The sequence below is a fragment of the Dermacentor andersoni genome, chromosome 10 (assembly GCF_023375885.2).
Source record: "Dermacentor andersoni chromosome 10, qqDerAnde1_hic_scaffold, whole genome shotgun sequence".
Taxonomy (NCBI): Eukaryota; Metazoa; Arthropoda; class Arachnida; order Ixodida; family Ixodidae; genus Dermacentor; species Dermacentor andersoni.
The window spans coordinates 79,466,541-79,489,688 of record NC_092823.1 but is presented as its reverse complement, the minus strand read 5'-3'; the positions used below and the strand labels follow the sequence as shown (position 1 = coordinate 79,489,688).

Genomic DNA, 23,148 nt, shown 5'->3' with positions numbered 1-23,148 from the left:
ATCAAACATATAACTGGTGTTGCCTTGCATAATTCTCAAAGTCACGTGTCCCTATGAACGACGTCACAGAACCTCCATGTACGTAGGCGCGCTTGTCCGATCGGCGGACGCCCACGACGGGAAGGGAAAACAGCGCTTGGATTGAAATTTAAGCTCTTTCCGCGGCAGGAACGATCGTAAATGCGCATTGCATGCAGTGCGCTTGTCAGCTCAAAATGGCCATACCTGGTGAGGGGCCCTCTAAGGTAGCAATCCCATGTTCATTTACGCTAACATATGAAGCCATTTTTATTTTATACGCCTGGTTTGCACAGCTCAGGTAACGATATTGTTGCGAAGTTTCAGTGCAGTCAATTTGATGCTGCAATTTGTTTAGTTTTATTACAGTTTGGACTAATTAAACTCCAATATTTCAATCTCGCATATCTCGAATAATGTTTTTATCTGTCTAAACTCGGGGCCAGTTCCAATTCGTTTATAACGATATGTGCAAAACGTAAATCTATATTAACGGAGCGATATGAATGAAATTTTGTGAATATGCCGGAACAAGTCAGGAGAAAATAAATGTACGAAGGAGACTTTTGATTTAGGGCTTTCAATTTCATTACGATAATTTAGAAAAAGTAGTATGTTTGAAAACATTGAGGACGAAGATTACGAAGACGTAACTTAGCACCAAAAACAGCAATTACTGTTCTCTAAACTGTATCCGTTAGAGTATCTTTAGCAGGCAAATTTTAGTGTAAGAGTTACGGCTCACGGAAAATTGCTACATTTACCAGGGTTTAGAAAAATCCTATTGAAAAAATTATAGTTCCAGGTTTTTACGCTACATAATCAATAACATTGTATATTTTGGTGTATCATTGGTGCAGTTTAAATAATTGAGATCATTTCTTATTGCTGAGTGGCAGAATTGTAAATTTCATACTTGAAAATTTTTTTTAACATTGAAGAGGATTATAGGCAGGTACAAGAAAAAGAAAACACATGCGTAGTGCTGTTCTTAGTTTAACGTAAACTACCAACATGCTGAAGTCTGAATCCTTAAAGAATATTTATTAGAAACTTGGTGGATTAAATGAAAAGTACTTTTGATACGGTAAATAGACTTCACCTTCTTCGTTTCCATGCAAGAAGCTTCATCAAAATCTTTGCAGTGATTGTTTTCTTCGGTGTTCGTCTGACATTTGGCTGAGCCATTAAGAGGCCGCGATTGAGGACAAAACGGCTTCTTCGTTCCCATGTATCAAGTTAGAAGCCCCCTATGTAAAGTTTTCTTTTAAACAGAACTTCTAGCTTCTGAGTTACCATTGCCCTACTACAACTTTTAATTACATAATGTCCATCTGTTCTAATGATGATGTTTCTCAGCTTTCTTTTGCACTTCGATGTTCAGGTGAAATGTAAAATAGGTTGCTCCCATTGGTGTTTAACTTTCCCTGCGACCATAATGTCATAAGATGTGCGAAAGCCCTTTCCGCTGCAGACACGATCGCTAATGCTCATCGTATGCACTGCGGTTGCCAGCGCAAAATGACCAGACTTGGTGAGGGGACAATTAAGGTGCCAAACAGAACTTTCCGCACGACCATCATTGTGATAAGCTGTGCGTAAGCTTCCTTGGTTTAACAGTTTTCGCCCTGTACTATTCAGGTAATAACGCTACGTTGTCCTGCTAAGCACATGCCGTTTGCGACCTGGAAGTGGCTCGTCTTGCGTCGTTCAAGAGATATTGCAAAAAAAAAGAAAGATAGGTCGGGTTAGCACGAAATGATGTTTAACTAAGACGCATCATTTTCTGCGTATCAATAAAATATTTTCTTGCACAGAAAATTACCGCCGAGGATGCAGCTGCTGCGCCTCAATTTGAACTGCCGGCGACAAAACGGGGAAGCTGACAATTACCACGTGATCTTCCCTTATATACGCCGCTCGCTGAGAATCAGCCAGTGCTGAGGTGACACGAGAGATATCATAGTCAACAAGAATTGGCGCCTTCTCCAATCTACGTTTTTTTTTTTCCATTTCTTTCTTTAGAAAACTCCGTTACCGCTACAGATTACGAGCCCGTTATTGCAGAAGCTTAATATTTCAATCTAGCTCTACCTAATATATTTCTTTGGTGTCTCTATTTAAATAAAGAATATGCAGACAAGACAGACACAAATTATCACTTGCAGACAACATAAGCTCTTCACTGGGTGAACTTGTTTCAGTGTAGTGGTGCCACCCGGTGTAAGCTTTCTCAAAGCAAAAAGAAAAAAAAATATTTATTTCGGATACGCAGGTTCTTCTTGCCATACGGATCCGGGACAACATGGACACGTGTTCTGGTACCATTGTGACCCCTATGCACGTCGTCACCAATGCACAGTGCTTAGTCAGGTAATGAGCTTTACGACAAAGCATTTGTACATTTAAGATACCAAGGGAATGGAACTCAGGTTTCATTTATACATATATTACAGCGAAGCTTTCTTTGCCTCTTCCTTCGATTTTCGATCTGCCCTTGGCGGCGTCAACTTCGTTGCCATTACTCTTTCGAGAGCCGACGAAGCGAAAAAGCTTTCCGCACTTGCGCGTGACCTAACATTAGCTCAAAGGAATTCATCCGAATTCGCAAGTGCCCGCCTTCATACGTTGGACCCTAATTTACAGCTCCGTATTCCGCCCGGCCTTCCACGACGTAACTGCCCCCTTCTAGTCCATCTATGGCAAATAGTAGCATCCTCAAATGCATACTCTTTTCTTATCCGAATAGCCAACAGGCCACTTTGTGACTTCTGCGGGTGCAACAAAACAATCGCGCACCTTCTTTGTGAGTGGCCTCGTTTCAGCCCGCAAAGACTAGCCCTCTCACCCACCCTAGACCCACCGGACAATCGCCCAATAACGGAAAACAACATCCTTGGAAACTGGCATACGCGAACATCAGCGTGATCTGCTATGAGGGCAGTGCTGCGTTGGTTAAAAGACACGAAACTTTGTGACTAATTGTGACTGTACGCTGTGTCACGTAGGATTGGACGGTGACACCGCTTAACACTAGGAACGCCTTCGCAGACCGCGTGGCAGTGCCCACAGAAACAGTTTGGTATCGTGTGTATGTGTGTCCATATGGCTTTCATGTTTTTTTACTTATTCTCTCTCTCACATATCGCATCCCTTTGCCCCTACCCCGGTAAAGGGTAGCCAACTGGAGATAATATCTGGCTAACATCCCTGTCTTTCCTTTACCTTTCTTTCCCTCTCTCTTCTTCGACTTTTCCACTGCTGCTACTGCCGTCTGGCACACCGCGTCGGGGGTGGTTCAGAACTCGTGTATAGCTGACAGGAGCGCAGCAGAGAGGAAAGGCAACAGAATAAATCAATTGGGCCCTTTAGGCCGCACCAAATACGTACAATGCCCTCTGGAGCTCCCTGAGCGTCACCGCATTAGCCTCTTGACAGCTTAAATAATCCTAGACACCCTGCAAAACCATTGCAGAAATCGCGGTGCTTACCTTTTTACTGAAGTGCAAGTCCAGAGGGAAGCTAGATATAATGGTACAGAGGATGGAGGAGAGGAGGCAGAGAATGAGTAGAACCCACGCAGTCCCGAACCGAGTGGATATGCATCGCTTCTCTTCATTCGCAGTTATACGAGGTAGTGGGAGGGAGGATGATATGAGTAGGCAAGGAAACGCTGCTACTATAGACAACACAGCCGTTGCGGGCAAAGGGGATGAATTTGACTTCAACGTACGACAAGGTACGTTTGTGCTATTTCGGAAAAATAAACGTCATGCCAATTTGTCAAGCGGACAACTTACGCAGGGCGTGCAAGAGCAGAGCCGCATTATAGCGCACATTGAGGGTCAAGGGGACGCTACGAAAGCGGTCGCACGTCAAATCAACACTTCTGTGCCCGCCGCGGCAGCTTTGCGGCTATGGTATTGCTAGAGGTCGTGGATTTGATCCCATCCACGGCAGCTGCATTTCGACGGGGGCGAAATAGAAAACACACGTGCACTTAGATTTTGTGACACGTTAAAGAACATCACGGTGTCAAAATTAATCCGGAGTCCTCCACTACGGGGTGCCTCATATTCCGAGCGTGGTTTCGGCACATACAGCCCCGTAATCCAATTCAAGTTTACTACTACTGCCACAATGCGATGTGCCATTTGAGGCAAAAGATATGCTGAACCCTCTCAGAGGTTATGAAGTATGATATACAACGAGGCCTAAAGCAAACACCTCCACCTGTTTGTTCTGTGTACTACGCAAACAACCAGCAGTGGTGCAAGCAAGGTAACGTTTAGCGTCAACTCACCATTCTCGTGTTGGACTAAACATTGAAGTTAAACATTTGCCGTCACCATCACCGCTAATCATCGTCAACCAAAGCAAACAGCACAGAGCGCTTCGCTTACATCGATTCCCACACTGCGTGGAACCCACAGAAATTGTCACTTCGTGACGCTTAATTTCCAAGAGAAGGCTGGGTAACGCTTAAATACAGGACAGCAGAGATGCAGAAAGTTTGATATTTTGCTAGTTGTTGCATCGTAATAATTGGAAAGGCACACTAACGACACACGGAAAGGACAGAGACCTTTTCCCTTTCTTATCCTATTAGCTTGGCTGTTGTTCTATGGCAAAGGCCAAGAGCCGAGTGCGTTGACACCTTATTTTGAAGTGAGAAACGCGAGGGTATGCTTGAAAGTCACCTCCGCGCCTGCGCGCATCGTCAGCAGTTTGATTCGACGCTCTTCATAACGAGATAACATGGCTTTCGTAGTTCCTACGCGGGCTGTAGGTGGCGCTAAGGGCCATCTGTCACTAGTGACATTTGACTTTGAGAGGTAAGTGTTTGAATATACAAACGTTTTGAAGAAGCGTCGCATTAGCGTTTTGTACCACTGAAGTAAATGCTTGCGTTAGTCACCACAAATAGTAGTTATGACGGAGCTTCTTTTCAGAATGCGAGTTTCACGGTTCTGTATTGTTTTTGCTTTGATTTACAACTATGCGAACTTTGTGCCATGGCTCTCCGCATATACTTCCTGTACTACACGACATAGGTTATTTCGGCGTTCGTTGACATTGAATGGTACGATAAGCTTAAATCGCAACTGAGGCACAACGAGAGCCTCGGTTTAAAATTACGCGTAGCAGTGATTCAGTACTAGTCAGATAAAAAACGTTTGTGCAACACGGGGCTGAGATTCAACTTTGTGTGTCAATTTCACAGCGCGAACTGCTATAACTATCACTTAATCACTACCGCAAGTGCAGAACACGGGAAGAGCTCGTCGTGCTTTCCGAAGCGCATCGAGTAGCTACGAGTAAGCAAAGTGCAACCGACCAATGTTTTTGAAGAACGCGAGATGCACTTCGGCTGACGACGTATAAATGCTTTGAACATAATCAATGCTTCATAATTAAGCGCAGTGCAGAGCAATTAGCAATCACCTGTTATATATTCGCAACGAACACAAAGTGTAGCGGGGATTTAGAAAAGTGTGGCGAGTTCGATAGCACAGGAGTTTGAACAGCCGTCCTTCCGGCTGTCTCATGGGGTTCATGTGATTCGGTTGTCACTTTGCCATCCTACATACATGTACAACTTTAGCATGCACCGCACATGCAGCATCTCACACGCTTAAAACAGTTGTACCCTCTGGAGTGTATATTTATCCCAAAACAACAATCGCTATCTGCCTTGGTTGCGTTTCCTTTCTTCAAAACGCTGAGCTCGATACTTTCCTGTTGAGAATGCTGTGTCACGCTGATAACGCGCATGCTGTTCGTCACTTGGAAGTGCCGGGCTCTCAGCGTTAAAGAAAGGAAATACGGGCAAGTCAAATGGCCATTATTGTTGTGGGCCAAGATATGCCAGAAAAGGGTGGAAATCTTTTCAAGAGTGCACCTTTGAAATAAAGGACGAAAAAATTTATCTATCTGCGACAATATAAACCATGGTAAGCGAAGCGACACAGCTTAGCGGTGTAGGTTCAGAAATTTAAGAGTCGTTCAGGGGCGGCTACGCTTTCTTCCATGTCTACGCCCTCTACGGAATATTGAAATGACCGTAACACAAGGCCCCGCGTGATCGCGGAGGCTATGCTTTGATCAACGTGATTAGATGGATAAATAATTTACTGAACTGATATAGTTCAAAGTTTACATCTTTAAACACACCTTGAATTTCAGAACCTCAGCTAGGTAGTGCACTAACCATACAGAATCGCCAAAGCCAGAGAAAGCGTGGCCAAGCCGAACATTTCGATGCGCGCCAGAGCAACTGAGGCTGGAAGACGAAACACATCAGCACGTCTTCTGCTGAAAACAAGGCGCACAGCTGGCGAGGCTTGCCGTTGCGGCTGGCTTCGCGCCAGTGGCGGAAGCTGCATGAGTCATGTGACCGGAACTCTGCCAGATCTCGGTCGAGCACCCGGGTTACATGTGACGGCGCCTCCGGGTGCTCTAAGTTGGAGTATGGTGCTCTGAAACAACCAACTGAATCAGTTCAGAGCACTTGATTTCTACCAGCCGAATGCAATGCGCGCTGCCAGAACACTCGGGAGCACTCGAAAACGACTGACCAAATGTACCATAAGTAAGCCGCAACGTCATTTCTATAGTAATGCCGTACCAAGAAGTCGTTCTCCGAATGAATGGTGGGGTTCGCCTTCCGTGACTGCATTAAGTCATGAAGGACTCCGTGTTTTTCAGGCACAGTGACATACAGCGCCATTGTTCCTTTGCAGAAAAAGTCAGATTTCTTCCGGGATTACCTCAACAAAGTATATGTCTTAATCCGCCCGATCTCTGCACGCTGCACGGCAATTTGCTCTTCAAAGGCAGTTCAATCACCACTGTCTTGTGCCAGAAAACTCAATCGTATTCATTTCGACGTTTATTGCGTTTCCTTCAGCGCATTCACGCGAGTTGTTAGTTTGACGAAGTCAAGCATAGGCTTCCAGTTAAGGCGAATTTGCGAATACGGGGATTAGCCTATTTTGCCCTGCGCAGCTATCCCTATATCTTGACAAATCTTTTGCTCACTTAACGTACCTGTCCTACGCATTACACTGCTCTCAAAATTTCATTCTTGCCAAAATTCTCAACTACAATACCTGCCTCACGCCCGTGCCAATCCAAGCCGCACCACTGTTTTCATTTCTCTAAGAATTGCAAGTGCCAATTTATCGTTCATTGTTCCAGGGTCAAAGCTAGGATAGCATGAAGCAGTGGGCCTTCATTAAAATAAAAGTAAGGACGGAGGGTGGAGGGGCTACTTGTGGGCACTACATTTTAATTCATAAATACGAAAACTGAATCTAATATGCAGCTGAAAAGCTTTGTTACAGCAAAGCCTTGCAGAAATATAAAACGCGTTTTCACGACCACTTCCATACGGGTAAAAAAGCCGTTGAAAGATACGCGTGGCCGAAGGAAATTGAAGCGTGGAGTATTCGTAAAGAGATGATAAATCTAAATGACGGTTCAAGTTTCACTCTTCGCTGAATTACGCCAAGCGTAACCATGTTTATACCAAAGTACCTTTAAAACTCACGATGGTGCCTCAAAACGTACCTGGAAACTTGTAGCACAATTACACTCCTATTGATTACCACGTACAAGTCAGAACAGGCAATGTTATAGTTCACATTCAGCCTGAGCGCGTTTGTTGTAGGCGAATAAAACAAGTAGCAACAGGATCTAAGGGGCGAAGGCTTTTCAAACGTCTTTAGTAGGGTAGACCTGGGGCCTAGAGCCCCAGGTCTCTTCCTTTGGATGCACCATTGCATCGCTCAGTGGGAAATCCCAAGCTTCGCTTCTACCTTCTTTGCTATTCTACAAGGTTACGGCCCGTAGGTTAGCACCAGTAAAATGCGATCATTGTATCGATCATCATAGTATTACGATCATTGCGATCATGCGATCAATGGCGAGTAGCCTGTTAAAACTTGGGAGCACCTGTCAAGTGCGGCGCACCCATGCCTTTCCCCGTCTCCAAAGATAACATGTACTTTGAACTTTGGACTAAATTGGCAAATAATCCATCCAAGCACGCAATTGAACGCCGTCCGCCATGTGTATCTGCAACTTGGGAGCCCGAAGCAGGCCACCGTTTATCAGGAACGGTGATGATCATGAGTGAACTCTAGTGAGAGCAGACGAAGTTAATCGGTGGTCTTCCCTTCGGCTGGTCTCCTCACTCCAGGAAGGCATGTGACCTCTGCCTCGCCCTGTTCACTAGCTGACGCTGGTCACCAGGATTGCGGCTGATAAGCTGGGTTTCCCAGTGCTCCAGTGTGTGGTTCGTGGTAGTGGAGATGTCGGGGTCGCATTCGCGTACCATGTGGTACCGGATGTTTGGATACGACGGTGGGTGTGGCAGAATTTGCAGTCGTATTCGTTAAGTGTGGGGCAAATGAGACGGTATTTTGTTCAGTGAGGAAAACTGTTGGTTTGCGGTTGTTTGTACGTTATCGCGTCCTCTTTAGGCGGCTTCGGGTGTGGTGCGGTATAGATACTTCCCCATAGTCTATGGTATGCGAGTATGCCCATGTATCTGCGCTTTATGGGTTTTTCTGAAGGGACCGCTATTCTGTCTCCAACGAGGCTGCCCGGAGAGCAACAACCATTGACATATCTGAATGAGCTTTTGCACATCTCTCGTTATAGTGTTACATTAATACAAATAGCAGATGTGATGAATGTTTCATTTTTATTGCAGGGAGCGTGCTGGGCCAAGGTCGGTCACAGTGTTCTACGCTAGCTCTGAGAAATTTCATGGCTACCGTGTCAGAGGAAGCAGCTATCTCATCCATCCTGCTTTTTCCGAGGCGACACTCAATCATGATATTGCCTTGCTCAGGGTATGTAAAAGCCCATGCGACTAGTGGTTTCCCTACTATAAAAGTCTTGACATGAAATGCTGCATGTATAATATTATGGGGCTCTTTTCCAGAAATGCTGGATTTTGTTTGCTATACTTAAGATATCACACTTCTCGTGGTAATTCGCATCGGATTTTGCATTTGCGCTATGAAGTTTGCAGCCACAGACGCGCGAAGTAGTCAGTTGCAGCACTAAATAAGCTGATTACTAACTCCTTTCAATGTGCTCTTTAACATGTGTTATGGAGATGTTCTGTATAGAAAAGGTGCACCCCTGAAAATATTTCACGTCGAGCCACATTTTAAAATGATTTTCGCGTAACCATGTGGTTTGGCATAGCATATTTCGCTTTATCAGAAAAATAACTGCACCACGTTCATCTATTAGGAGCTGGGGAATCGAAACCCTTCTCTCAGACATGGGAGGAGCGTGCGATACGACCCATGTCCGGAAGCCATTATCGTCTTGCACGATGACTTTGCCTAAGACAGCAGGACGATGAATAATACGTTTACTTAGAAGACCCCGTTTGTGGTAACTTCCCATAGTGTTTATATAAGAAAGAACAAGCATTGCTACAATTTAAATGGTGTTTGAAAGCTATATCAGCGTGTTCATATTTTGTGTCTTTAGCCCTTCTCAATATATACTACGAAACATTACAGTGAATGCCGCAGTTTTTTCACGAAACAGGATTGCCCTCAACGCTTAGAATTGGCTGCAGTATTGATGACAAGCTCCATGGCACAGATATTCTAATCCTTATTAACCTCATCTACCATTCCCTCAAACTAGCCTCTCTGCTTTTCAGTCAGTAATTTCCGATACAACATTACTTTAGTAGTAGTAGTACTAGTAATAGTAGTAGTAGTAGTATTAGTAGTAGTAGTTCACACCATGTGAATGTGGCCACTCTCTCCAACAAAGACCGACGTACAAAGAGTGCACAAACAAAAGAAAAGATAGGACCCAGCAATGAACCGCACAGTCGGCCTTCGCGTTGTCGGCATATCGACGCTTGGATCAGCACTGCATTCTCAAAGGTAATTACATTAGTTTATTTTGAATACTATCAATACACCAACAGTTCTTACAGTCTCTACAGGGAAAACACTGGCGCAAATGGACACTCGTCTGAATGCCTGTGGTTTAGCGGGACTGCCGTTATTGCGCAGATGATCGAGCTCCTGAGCAAACACATTGAGTATAGGTCACTCATGCACAGCATTTACCCGTCGTTGAGTAAACATGTCTCTTTCTAGGCAACCTATAGATTCGTTGTCTCTATTTTCACAAACAAATTAACATTTTCACCCACCACAAAATGTTTAGATTCCTTCAATACGTCACGTGGTGCTGTAGTATTGCATTTATGTCTTTCAACTAGCAGTACGCTCTACTGAATGCATCTGGGACGTTCCCTTCCTCTTTTTCATCAGTTTATTTGTCATCGTGCATCATATGTGATCGTATAATATGTATAATATCAGATCTATTGCAAATGTATGAAATATTGTAAACAAGCCTTTTGTCGCCCCACAGGCCTCGCACAACTATTTGTTTCACTTTGGTTTAGGAATTTCGAGTATTCGGTATTGCAATCGAAATCGGATGGCCGTTTTTGTGAAATATTTGTATTGTTTTAGTAAATTATCTTACTTTCGCGCCTCTATGAACTCCGACAGTGGCAATAAACAAAGCGGCCTATCCCTTCCATCTCCTGATGATACCTCCGCATGTGCCATGCGGACAAGTCAGTAACCCCGTATAGTGTGTCGCCATCGTATGACAAGATCAGTTTACTCGGCGGACCCGGTGTGCGAACCGGCGCAGTGTTATGAATGGGCTCAGGAGCAGTTGTAAAATTTTATTTATCCGAACTGGAACTGAAACGGAACGAGAGCAGTATGCGTTAAAGCCGAACCCGAACCGAACTAGTATGTTCTTTTTTTTACACCCTGTCGTAAACCTTATAACCAGTTCACATAGGATATAAACTAAGCTATCAAATTTGTCTGCTTTAGATGTTCGAACTGATGCAGTTTACAAAACTGTGATACCTGCTCTTGGCGCAGAGTTATGGACTTGTAAACAATGTGCTTTTATTTCTTTACAAAGCAATTTTCGGCAACCTGCGTAAAAATATTCAAGCCTTAAATGGAAATTCCACTTGGACAGTTTCTAGAATATAACTTTTTCTTTGAACTGCAACATATTTTGATTATATCTGCCAAGGAGTTATCTCAGAAAAGAATTTCTACGTTTTACATTTATTTGAACAGCAGGTATAGGAGCTGACATGAGCTAAAGCTTCCTCTTAAGAAGCGTCTTTTGCGAATTCCTATCTTAATATATGGAAACAGAGAAATCGTTTTTCTTCACAAGTACTGCACCAATTACCATAATCTTATTTCGCATTTAAAAAGATATTCAGTCTATTGACTATAGTAAGCACGACCTTTATTTAACCCTTCAATTGCTTAAACATTCTTCGTAATTGTAAAATTGCGAAAGCTCACTAGGCACTAATTTTACAACTTTGTAACTGAACAGCGATTATTGGTATCACCAGTCCATAAACTGCACCTAATTATACATTTGAAGCGGGTAAAATTGACGCATTTTACACCGTTCAGATATATAATAATATTTTGTGACTAGAAACTTTTTTTACGGTGAAGCTGTGTATGGCTAGCCGTGTCGGTCAACCATCCGTCGCCTGTACGTTGGAAACACAGGTGCAACCCCGTGCGCGTGCGCAAAAAAAAAGAGACACAGGCGCGATTGGCTGCGCCAGTAGTGACTTAGTTGCCCTCCATCGCAGCCGAGCGTGCGCGCTGCAGTTTCTCTCCGGCTCCGAAATGGATAGGCCAAGCGCCATACGTACTCCTGAGGAGCAGGCAGCTTTCGATGAGCAACGCCGGGAGCTTCGTCGGGAACGAGCTCGTCTCCTCCGTACCGACGCTGCAGCCCGGGCTTGAGAACAGGCTCGTGAAGCCTAGCGCAAGCAGCAACTGCGTACTGAGGATCCGGCAGCCTACTAAGACGTCAGTTAATGAACCGTCGAGATTATCCCGGTGATAAATACCGGGGTCGCACGTTTCACCTTCACTGATCGATCATCTTTACAGAGAGCGTGGGTGGTGGTTTTTTTAGCTTTCAGCGCTTGTGAAAGAACCAAATTATGCCATTGGCGATTGCTTGACGTTTATGCTGGTCATGTACTAGGTCGCCGCCTCTCATCTACCGCAAAGCTCCGTGCAATGTCGATTCATGCGAAAACTATTCGAACAGGAGCGGCGCATTCATATTTCTATACCGAGCCAAGCCACTCTATAACATACGCATTTAAACCTTTAACCTCTCCTATTTAATCACAAGCACATATCTCAACAATTTAAAGAAAGCTATAAATTTATGTAAGACATTTGTCTGCTTGTGTTGCTCAAATGGTTTCATTTTGCAGGACTATGGTATCTGCTTTTGGCGCCTAGTCACTGACTTGTGAACTCCAAGCTTCATGTTTTTTAACTCACCGTTACTCGGCAATAACAAAAAATCGACGCCTAATTGTTAACTCCGATTCCTAAAGTGACTGGTGTAACTTCTTTCTTTCAAATGCAACGCATTTTATTTGAGCTAGTCCCGCCGTTGTGTCGTAAAATCATTTCTGAAGTTTGCATACATTTTAATGTGTCGCAGCTCGCCCAGACTTAAAGCTTCCTCTTTAAGGCCACTGTATGAAGACAAAATAACTCAATTCAGAACAATAAAGTATTCTCTGCAAATTTTGTTTTCAGTAATATGGCGATAGTAAGTTCAATATAACCAGATAAAGTAAACGTCCAGGTCTTGTTTTTTCACTTCGCGCCCAACGCCTGTGCACCAGACGCTACACATTTCAAATATTTTTTTTTTAATTGAGTCACGTTAGCGCGGAGGGGGGGCGGGGGGGGGGGGCTCAATAACAGTTCCAGAAAAATTCATTGTTCAGGCTTGGGCTACTGCAGCCTTTTTATTTGGCTAATGTAGTCTATTTTAAAACAAAGAATTAATTAGGCCATCAGAATCTGTGACGTCAGGGCATGCTGATGGGAAAACTTCCAGGTTGTGTCGCCAGACATTTTTCTCTGTTGAATCTTTCCTAGATTACCAATCGCCTGCTCGTGGTAACATAGGTGCGTTTGTTATTTGGAGGTTATTAATATAGGGTAAATTGTTCTTCTGCTTAATGATCCTTCAAGACTATTTGGTAAACCTTTAAGGCAACGGGTGGGGCTCAGAGGCAAAGAAGACTGCTGTAGCATACTTTCAAACCTTAACAGGTGGACAGCCCCTTCATACAAAGCATGTATGCAAGGCCAGTCTGCATTCCCGTGGAGCGATTCGACACGGAGGGCCTCTTCGTTATCGTCACTGGCTGGGGTCAAGAAGACAACAGTAAGAAAACGGAACTCTAACTCTTGGTCACAGTGAATGTGCATAGATTCACCAATTCAAATAGAATAACCAGTACACTGCGAAAATCGTTTTCTTAACTTGCACTGGCAACCAGTAGGCCAGACGCCACGAACAGTGCTTTAAAAATTACATTTTCGCTAATTTTATCTTAAACGCTTGCAAAGCACAGCAAATGGGGCTGACACAAATATGTTTTTTGGTGAACACACTGTGCGGAGTGCCAAGCTAACTGAAGTCCACGAAATAACGATATTTTTTTTTTGCATTTACGGTCTACATATATGAGGGCAACGTTAAGGCTATTCTATGCTTAAGCAACTATATTGCTTGTGTTCTTAGCTGTTCGCTCCGAAATTTGTCACTCCGCCCGGCCAATGCTGGCTACTGAGGCTGGAATCTAAGAGCAAATACGCTCTGTGTGTTAGCGTGGTTGCATTTCTTCAGCGGCGAAACAAAATGCATACGCGTATAATTAGCAGCTACCAAGAAGATCACACTGATAAGTATTGCTCGGTCTTTGTAATGTCTCAACAACGCTTCATTTTTTTTTAGGGCAACGTGTTTTGACTGCCACTTGCGACGAGTGGAACGCTTATCGACGTAGTTTGCATATAATACAGTGGACTTTATTCGTTTTCTTTATTACACTATAAATTTCTTGTTTAATCGATAGGCATAGCGCTCGTTATGTGACCTGGCAGTGGTGGTACATCTTACTTACATACGTAGAAGGCAGATATCAATTAGCTTTCTACGCCTTTCTACTTTCTACGCCACTTTCGGCGTTTGTTTCAAGTATTGAGTAACAATTTATCTTGCTGTGCCACTGCTATGTTCAAGCTCTGTTAACCTGATTTGTATTGTTTTCGTTGCCTATGCTATAGTATTCTTTACATATGTATTGTTTCCCACCCTGCTAAAATCCCCAATGGGGATTGCCGTATTGATAAATAAAATATAAATAAAATATGAAAGCAGTACAGGTTATATGTGTACCGTATCATAACGCTGCAATAACGCATTCGTACTATTTACAAAATTAAGTCAGTCAAAAATTTAAACGCACAGTTTACTTAAATCAGGGTGTCGAAAAGAAGAAAATGACCGTTTCGGTACGGGTTCAACACCTTCTGATTTTTGTTTCGCGTCAGTTATGGTTCGCTTAAATGAACTTATTATGATTCGCGAACGTGTTAGCAAAACTGAACCTGTACGCAAACCGGTTCGGTGCAGTCTGTTTTATTCTGCCCCTTGGCGATATGCCGCATAGTACTATGGACTTGTCGGCTTGGCGCATGCGCAAGTTACATCAGGAGGAGGCAGAAATGAATGATGTACAAGACACGCGGGGATTTTCCTGTGCACATTAAAAAAAAATTAATTATGGGGTTTTGCGTGCCAAAGCCACATTCTGATTATGAGGCACGCCGTAGTGGGGGACTCCAGAAATTTCGACCACCGGGGGTTCTTTAACGTGCACCTAAATCTAAGTACAAGGGTGTTTTCGCATTTCGCCTCCATCGAAATGCGGCCGCCGCGGTCGGGATTCGATCCCGCGACCTCGTGCTCGGCAGCCTAACACCATAGCCACTGATCAACCACGGCGGGTCCTGTGCACATTGAAGACAGAGACAATTGGCGAGAATCCTTGCGTAAGCGTTAGGTATGGGTGACGTCCGCACTGGCTGCGTTGACAGCAGCAGAGTCACTTAACAGCAGAGTTCACCAACTGTGTGTATGTAAAATGAGGAGCATTTTGCGTGTACAGGATGCATGCGCGTTTTTTTTTTCTTTGTAATTCTTTTGTTCATATCCTACATGTAATTGACTGAAATTGAAGTAATAAAAGTAGCCCAAAACAGTCAAGCTGAGCTTAAATCGGTTCTTGCATCACCGGGCCCGTTAGAGACAACATTGCCTCGAAGTGCACCCACTTCCCTGTTGGCACCGTCAGACGCACCCTCTCCACTTTTCATCGAGTCTCATTTTATTCCGATGCTCTGGGAAGGTGTCATTCCAGTTCATAAATTTGTTTCGAGCTGTCATTCCTGCAAACATTTCATTTTTTATTGACATATGCGTGCAGAGGTGTAGCTATGGTCAAAGATGTAATGAGCCATTCACAAGTGAAATCATAACACTTCTTTATAGCGGTATCATAAACATTTACTGCACTGTTATCCTGCCAATAAAATAATGTAGCTGTGGAATACTATGTGTGAAATGTTAGGCTACACATTCACTGAAAAGTATTTTCCTTGGAGAAGATATGAAAAAAAAACAGACAGTGAAGCAAAATACCATAGTGCACAATGTAATTATATTGCCCTATGGCTTGCCTGCCAAATGTCTCGTTCGACGCTCCGGCCGGGTCGGAGCATCTCTTGACCACTCCCGAATGCGAAAAGCGCCGAAAGGCATTACCATCGGGAAAAGGCGTCGCTACAATATCGTGGCCCTGCGCTGTTTACATTCAGAGAATGCAGCACCTACTTGTGCACTCGGCTGGCAGGCCGTCGAACAAAACCAAACGCGTTCGCTATCCGAGCAAGAAGCGTTGTGACATATTTATGGTAGACTTCAGAACTTTTCTGGTACCCTAGCGCAAAGCTCTAGCATCTCAAGGCTGCACTATCGCAAAGCTGCAGCATCGCAATGTGCAGCTGGGACTCGTAAATGACAAAGAAACAAAGATCGCAGAGCACGCACTTACCATTCAATCCAAGCTTGCGACCGATCTTGTGCGATAAGTCATGCTTTAGCACGTTGTCCTTGTGCTTCAAGTGGCGCTTATCGAAAACGACGGGGTGGTTACGCACCATTTCAATGAGCATTTCGGATGTGGATGTCACGGCGGACTTTGACGACTGCGACATGACGTGAGACTCGGCCGCCATCTTTGGAAGTTATGTTTCGCGCTCCCCGATTGGTCGGCGGCGAGGCAATCCGGCGCCATCTGCCGCAAAAATCGGTCCGGGAGCGATCGGTGCGGAAAGGGCCATTCCGGTGGATCTCGCTGCCGCTGAACTAGGTTCCGCGCCGTTGCAGACGCCGAATGTCTCAGTGTGAACGAGGCATTAAAAGCCGACGCTCTTGACCCGTAGAAAAGACTTCGACGATCGGCGGCTGTGTTTGCCGCTATCGTTGTGCTTTGAGTGTAACTTGCTTTTGTGGGCACAGCTTCACCCGATAAAAAGTTTGTTAAGCTGTTCGCCGTTTTGCTGCTGTTTTTTCACCATCAGTACTACGTGACAATGTCGGGTATTTCAGCAAACACTTTCAATTCTGCGATATTTTTTAAGCTGATCTACTGGAAGAGGCGGACATTACTTCGACAAAAATTTGAAATGCACAATCTATTAATTAACAAATGTCTACTAATCAAGTTCTGACCTAATTACATTAAGGCACACATTGCAATTTTCAAATTTTAGCCTGGGAGTTCGCAAGGTGGATCCATTTAGAGAGAATCCTCAGGATGACATCAGTTTTGAGATATTATTTCCCGAACTTTGCGGAGAAATGCATTGGCGTTACAGTTACTTTTTACTTCAATGCGTAAAACGAAGTTTTGTTAAGAGAGTAAGGGGAACGACAGTGCATTTTTACCGCAAGTACGACGGCGCATATATGGTAAGTAGTGTCATCCACACATGTTTTTTTCAAGTGTATGTGCCTTGCACCCTCATCTGGTAGAATTTGCAAATTGCAATGTGCGCAATAATTAGGCAGACGTAATTTTGATTGGTTGGGTATGCCCGCCTCTTCGAGTGGACCAGCTCATGAACTAGATTTGTGCTATCTGCCATAGGCAACTGTAAAAAAAATTTTGGAAGTTTTCGCCGAAACACCCCGTATATTGCCAAGCAGGACGCTCTCTTATCGATTAAACTTGTTCACCACAAAACGTACAGCAGCTGCCTATTTGCCCGGCGACAACAGGTATCAACGTGGGTTTTTGCTGAACCATATCTTTTACCACATCTGCACGGGGCGCGATGTCTGTAGCTGGCTAAGGGCGCACACTGAAGTCAAAAGCGCGCGCATTGCGCCCCATAAATAATTTTTACAACTCGAAGAGCGCTGTAGCCTGCTTGGAACCAAACGTGCGTTGAGCCCTGTCGCGTAACAGACCAGATTTAACGCACCGTTTACAGCCGCGCTAACCGTTCGCTCCGGAGATAACGGGGCATTCATTAGTGACCACAATGCCATTGTTAAATTACGTCACGCAGCTGAACTCGCCCATATCCTCCTCCGAGGAAATCGTCTTTCCGCTCTCCGTGCTTGTCTAGCTTTAGGAACAAGTTGATTCAACGGCAGAATTGGCAGCGCCACCTGAAATGTTCGTTCCTGGGATCCCCTGACAACATTTAGGCCGCCAAACGCCACTGGCATGGCCGACTTCAGAAGCGCCAGCATCCCTAGCGAGGTGGCCTTGGTTGCCAGTGCCATGCCCATCCTCTATCTCCCGTCTCTCGCACAACGAAACTCGTTAGTCGTAGCACTACACTAATGTGGTGCACCGATTCAAGAAGTGTAGTTGCTCGAACAATCGTACAAAGTGCTTAGCACCTGTCGTCGCCTTAGATGCTTGAAGTGCTTCGTGCCGAAACGGTAACCGTGACATTTTTTGGTTCAGGTTGCGTTCGGATTCAGGCATGCTCGAAAATATTGGTTCGGCTTCGTCTTCAGTACTGCCAGAAAATCGCGGTTTGGGTACGGCTTTGGTTCGGGTTTGAATTAGATTGGCCACCCTGCTTATAACTGCCGAATCGAGGGCACTATGCACTTCGTCAATCCTTTCATTATCCTCAGTTTCGTGCTTATGTTACACGAGCAGCCACTGAGGTCATTCAATATATTTAGCTCATAGTAATTACAAGCTTTTTTATCATAGTTGAAAAGAAAAAGCATGTACTAATCTTTCTTTTTTCTGTTGCGGAAAATGGCGCGCATGTTCGCCTGTGCCTTTTGTTCACAAGAAATAACTTGCCAAGAATGATTCACAATAAGAATTTATGACGATAATTAACCCGTTACTTTTTAGTCAACAGTATTCCTAAAGAAGGCTTATTTTGATAAAATGTTTCATCCCTCTTTCGGAAGAACTGTAGGTAACTTGAAAGCTAAACATGTATTCCGACAAGCAGTGGGCTGCTTCATTGCACATTCCCATATACAAGTCCATCAATGTGGACAGTTCTTTTTATTACTTACACCATTAAGAATAACTCAATAATGGGATTTCACGTGCAAAAACATCAATATTATTATCAGGCACGCCGCAGTAGCCAACTCCGGATTAATTTTTGAACACCTGGGGTTCTACGACGTGCACATGATGCACGGTACGTTGGCGTCTTTTCGCGTTGCCCCCATCGAAATGCGTCACTACGTCACCATGGCTGCTTGAATTACTCTATGGTTGGAAGGATGATGCATTGACAGCGATGGCAAGCTCGCGTGGGTTGTGCGGCTGCGCAAGGTATCCCACACGACGTTGAGTGCGCATGCGCGAAATTAGGTCGTTTGACCTGCGTGGCACCGCGCGAGTTCCCGCACACATCTTGAAAGGTGAGAGTCGCGGAAACGGCGCGAGCCGCCTCGTCGCCACCAGGCGGTGAGTGTTGTCGAAGAACACTGTCGGTTCCAACCGAGTTGGACCGCGAGACACTTCCGAGCACTACCATCTTTGCTACATTTTAAAGCGAAGCTTTCTATGTCTCCCTGATTCGTCCACGACCACCGAAAGCGTACTGTAGGAAAGTCGACTTACACATCTGTGTAGAACACTGCAGTTTACATTCGCAGTACCGCTCCAGCGTCGACTGGCCGGCCGGTCAGTGCCCGATAATGGCCCAAAGCGACGAGCTCGGAAAGAGTAGCGCATGCGCGCAAAGTTGACTGCAAGCGCAACTTGCGTCTGCTAGGCATGACACCACCCCTGTCGCGATTAAGTGAGCTTCTCTGCTTATCGGAGAGAGCAAGTGCGCGTGAACATGGGCTCGTCTTAGGATCTGGAAAAAAAATCAAGGCCCTTAAAGAAACACGGATGAACGCCACGCTTCCCCGACGAACTGCATCTAACTGCAGTGCATTACGCGTGTCACGCAATGCATGGCCGGCCGTCACCATATGTAGGCCGTGGGTGTAGCGCACGGCACAAGAGATAACGGCATGTATCGGCAACGGCATGCAGAAGCCATGTGGGAGACGCCTGTGCAGTCGAGATGCCTACTGGTCTTGTGATCGTCAGCGTGTAATACATCATACCGAACACGTCTCGTTGTGACGCGGAAATGTTCCTGATAGAAACGACGCAGACCTTAAAGCCACAGAGTACGCCGATCCTTGTGTGCGTGACTTTAACGTCGATGGGGCAAAAGAGCACGGCAAATGGACGGACAGTTCGATGCTAGATCGCCACTCGTCGAAACTTAATACGCCACAGAGACCCACGACGCAACACCGTTCCTTCATTTATGTCACGTTTGCAAACAGGCTGTGCCACCTTACGATGGCAGAGCCTCTGAACGTCTACCACAGCGATCACAAGGCAATAGAGTGCAAGTGTAGAGTCGTCTGTGAAAATGTGAGCATGTAAGTGTACTCAACGGCTAAAATAAAGGCTATGATCTAAAATAAAGGCTATGCAAGTTAACTAAATATGTCTTCATTCAACTTCAACATTCAAAATATTTAGCCCTAAACAAGCACTCAAATCACACGCATAGCACCTGGTCGCTCAGCATTTCTTGGGTTCGTTGCGTGGTCGTTGGCTTTGGACTTTGCTTCAGTGTCCATTGGGGGACAGCTTCGCGTTCAACCAACTTTCTTTAAGAAAGGTACTTTGATTTTTGATGCGTTACGGCTGGTTGCCATGTTGCCTACACAATTACTCAATCATAACGGTATCACCTAAACGCCGCCATTGTAACAAATACAGATCAATAGGAGCATATTTTAATAAAGCAAACATTTGTAGCCCTTCTATGTCTACGTTCCTCATCATTTGGTAGCCAGGAAACGAGAAAGTATGCCCGCCAGACACTTCCAAACAGCACCTTCCTTACTAGGGTTGGCAATGTGTGGGCGCAGGTCTGCCCGATATTTAGAGGAAGGACCCAGACAAAAGAAAATTTATAAGCGAGACATCAGCAAGACTATTGGACGTCTTGACACATGCAAATTAGGTATCTCAGTAGTCCTCCTGTGCTTTTAGCCTCAGTCAGATCACATACTCACGTAGGTTCACTGCAGGCGTGGCAATGGGTGTCGTGAAAGCGGTTGATGCAGACTGACAAAGTCCGGACGCTGCAAGCTCACGTATGGTGATAGGCCAGCGCGAAGCCCAGCAACAGTAATATTACCGAAGCAGCAATGGTAGCCGGGGCGCAGTCCGGTCTCAGCAAGAACAGGACCGGGGATGACCGTGGCATGGCCCGGCACTCAGCACGATAACCGGCAGCCACGAAAACCGAGGCGAAGCCCCGCTTGGCAGGAGCCGGACCAGCAATGTTGGGGCTGGGTCCAGCACTCTGTCCACATTGCTCCGCGCATTTTGAAATGCCTTTCTCATACTACATTTTCTTTGCAGATGTCCTCACTACCGGCCACGTTCTCTAAATAGTTACAGTGGCGTTTCATTTCGTGAAAGCGGGTGACGCGCAAGCGGGTGGGTGCCAAAGTGCACAAGACACCATCGGCCCTCGATGTGCCTTGACGCCTACACTGTCCACATCACAGATTGTGTTCAAGACAGGGACTGCGTAGCCGCGCCACAGCAGCAGCCGCCGTTCAAACACTCGCTGTCAGAACGCTGGCGTGAGCAACCGCGGCAGCAGCAGCGAGCGAAGTGACGTTCCCGCTTCTATCGCTTCAACGCCAACTCAGCGGTGAGAACACAGGGCACGCACAGCTACGAGCCGTCGGCCCACCTAGACTGTGTCCCCAAAGCAGATCGCTCTCAAGATAAAGCGCGCGCGACCGAAGTACAACGCATCCTCTCCATCCCCTCCCCCGGTGCCATTGTGCAATCTGCGCGACGGAATATGGCGCACTTCCTCGTGCATGCTAAATTGAGCCGCAATCGTCGGCTCACCATCGCACGCTTTCACTCGCGCACATAGCCCACGGCGCGCGAGGACTACGTTACCACGAGACGAATCAACTACAAGGTATTGTCACGTTTTAATGAAGTTAAAGAACACAGTAGCAATACTGTGAAAGACAAAACTAACTTTTATTGGGCAACCTTTGCCCACACAAACGGGCTACACCTAAAGCACAACGATAGCGGCGAACACTGTCGGCGATCGTCAAAAATCTGATCAGCGGGTCAAGCGCGTCGGCTTTTATACATCAGTCGTCGTATGTTCCAGAGTAATCGCTGGGAACCGTTTGTCTTCCAAAATGTTCTACACTATTCGCGTCCTGCATACATGCAACCAGATTACACAAGGTTCGGTGACAGACTGCGACTGAAACCATCGATAGCATGGCAGAAACTTCCCATACATGCGGGCGCGTTCTGCGCTATGCGATAACATTTGTTGGGCGAGAAACGTGGTCGGCCGATAAAGATAAACAAGTACACGTGTCAGTATATATAAGCTGGTAGCGATGCTTCCATAGAAGCCCACATGTAAAGAAAATGGCGACTCGTTGCAACCGCCGCCATCTAATTATCAGGGGGACAACTAACAGCAAGCAAAGACTAAAAAATGAAAGGTGGCGTCGCAACCGGAATCGGCAGTGACGTCAAGACCTTATGCTGCTTAGTGCGAATGTTTTAATTTCTTTAGCGTCCGGCATTTGGACCGCTACGCCAGCAGTTAGTTTTCTTTTGAGCTTGAGGCGAGCTTGGGACTCACCTCAGCTGAACGCCAGCGTGTCATAAAACTATAGGACTGGCGTATATGTCTTTATGTGAACATAATTAGCTTGTTATTGTCGGCACTTGCTCCAGTAGGAGCCTTAGGAAGATGAGCGAATAGGATGGAAATAAATGACAGTGCCGCAGAGGCTTTAAGAGCAACTTCACTTTTATTCGTCTAGAATAATGCAAGAAATGTAAGTGACCAAACAAAACATGTTTCAATGGATGAAATGTAATATGGTCAGTACACAGTCGGGATGTATAGCAACACATGCGAAACCTTTTCACAGAATCGATCGTGATTCCGCGCGACACTATGTATTCATATCCAACAGTTACAAGGCAAGACAACATTGTCCCCCATTATCATTTAGAAAACATGCGACTTACTAATGTTGCTGCGCATTGGACACTCAGAGCCCGTGTTACGGAGAGTGAACAAACATAGCGCGACGTTTCTTGGCTGAGCGTTCCGCATTTGTCGTCACGGCGAGACACAGCGCGTCGGATGCCGCAGCGTCAACTTGTACGATAACAAAAAACCTCCACTGACACATTTCGCCACCAAATGCCGTGCGCTAGATGACGCAAAATTTGAAGTGAAGCGCATGCCACATATTGAATAAACAGGCAAGAAAATAAAAAAAAGAACTCGGATGGTACCGCCGCGTTCAAGTGTGCAACGCCATTCCGCACGACATAATAGCTGGTTTGTACAGTCTCACCAAGTATAGTGCCATGATCACGGGCTGGTAGGGGTCACCAAGAACGAACTAATAAATTGTGAAGTAGAAAAAAAAATTACGTGTGTTGTTTTGGTGCAGCAGAAATACATGACACGAAATATTTACTCGTATGGCCGCATGCCGATTAAAAATTTTCGATTTTTTTTTTCACACAGCTTC

At 45.3% G+C, this 23,148-nt stretch overlaps 1 protein-coding gene across 1 annotated transcript in view; it reads left to right on the top strand.

Annotated features, from left to right (window-relative positions):
- LOC129380696 (trypsin iota-like) overlaps positions 1-23,148 on the top strand; it is a 71,787-nt gene that overhangs the window by 26,535 nt on the left and 22,104 nt on the right. Inside the window, exons 4-6 of the mRNA XM_055062459.2 lie at positions 2,294-2,391; positions 8,738-8,879; positions 13,227-13,341. Of these exons, the coding sequence (XP_054918434.1) occupies positions 2,294-2,391; positions 8,738-8,879; positions 13,227-13,341 (355 nt within the window). The remainder of the gene's footprint in view (positions 1-2,293; positions 2,392-8,737; positions 8,880-13,226; positions 13,342-23,148) is intronic.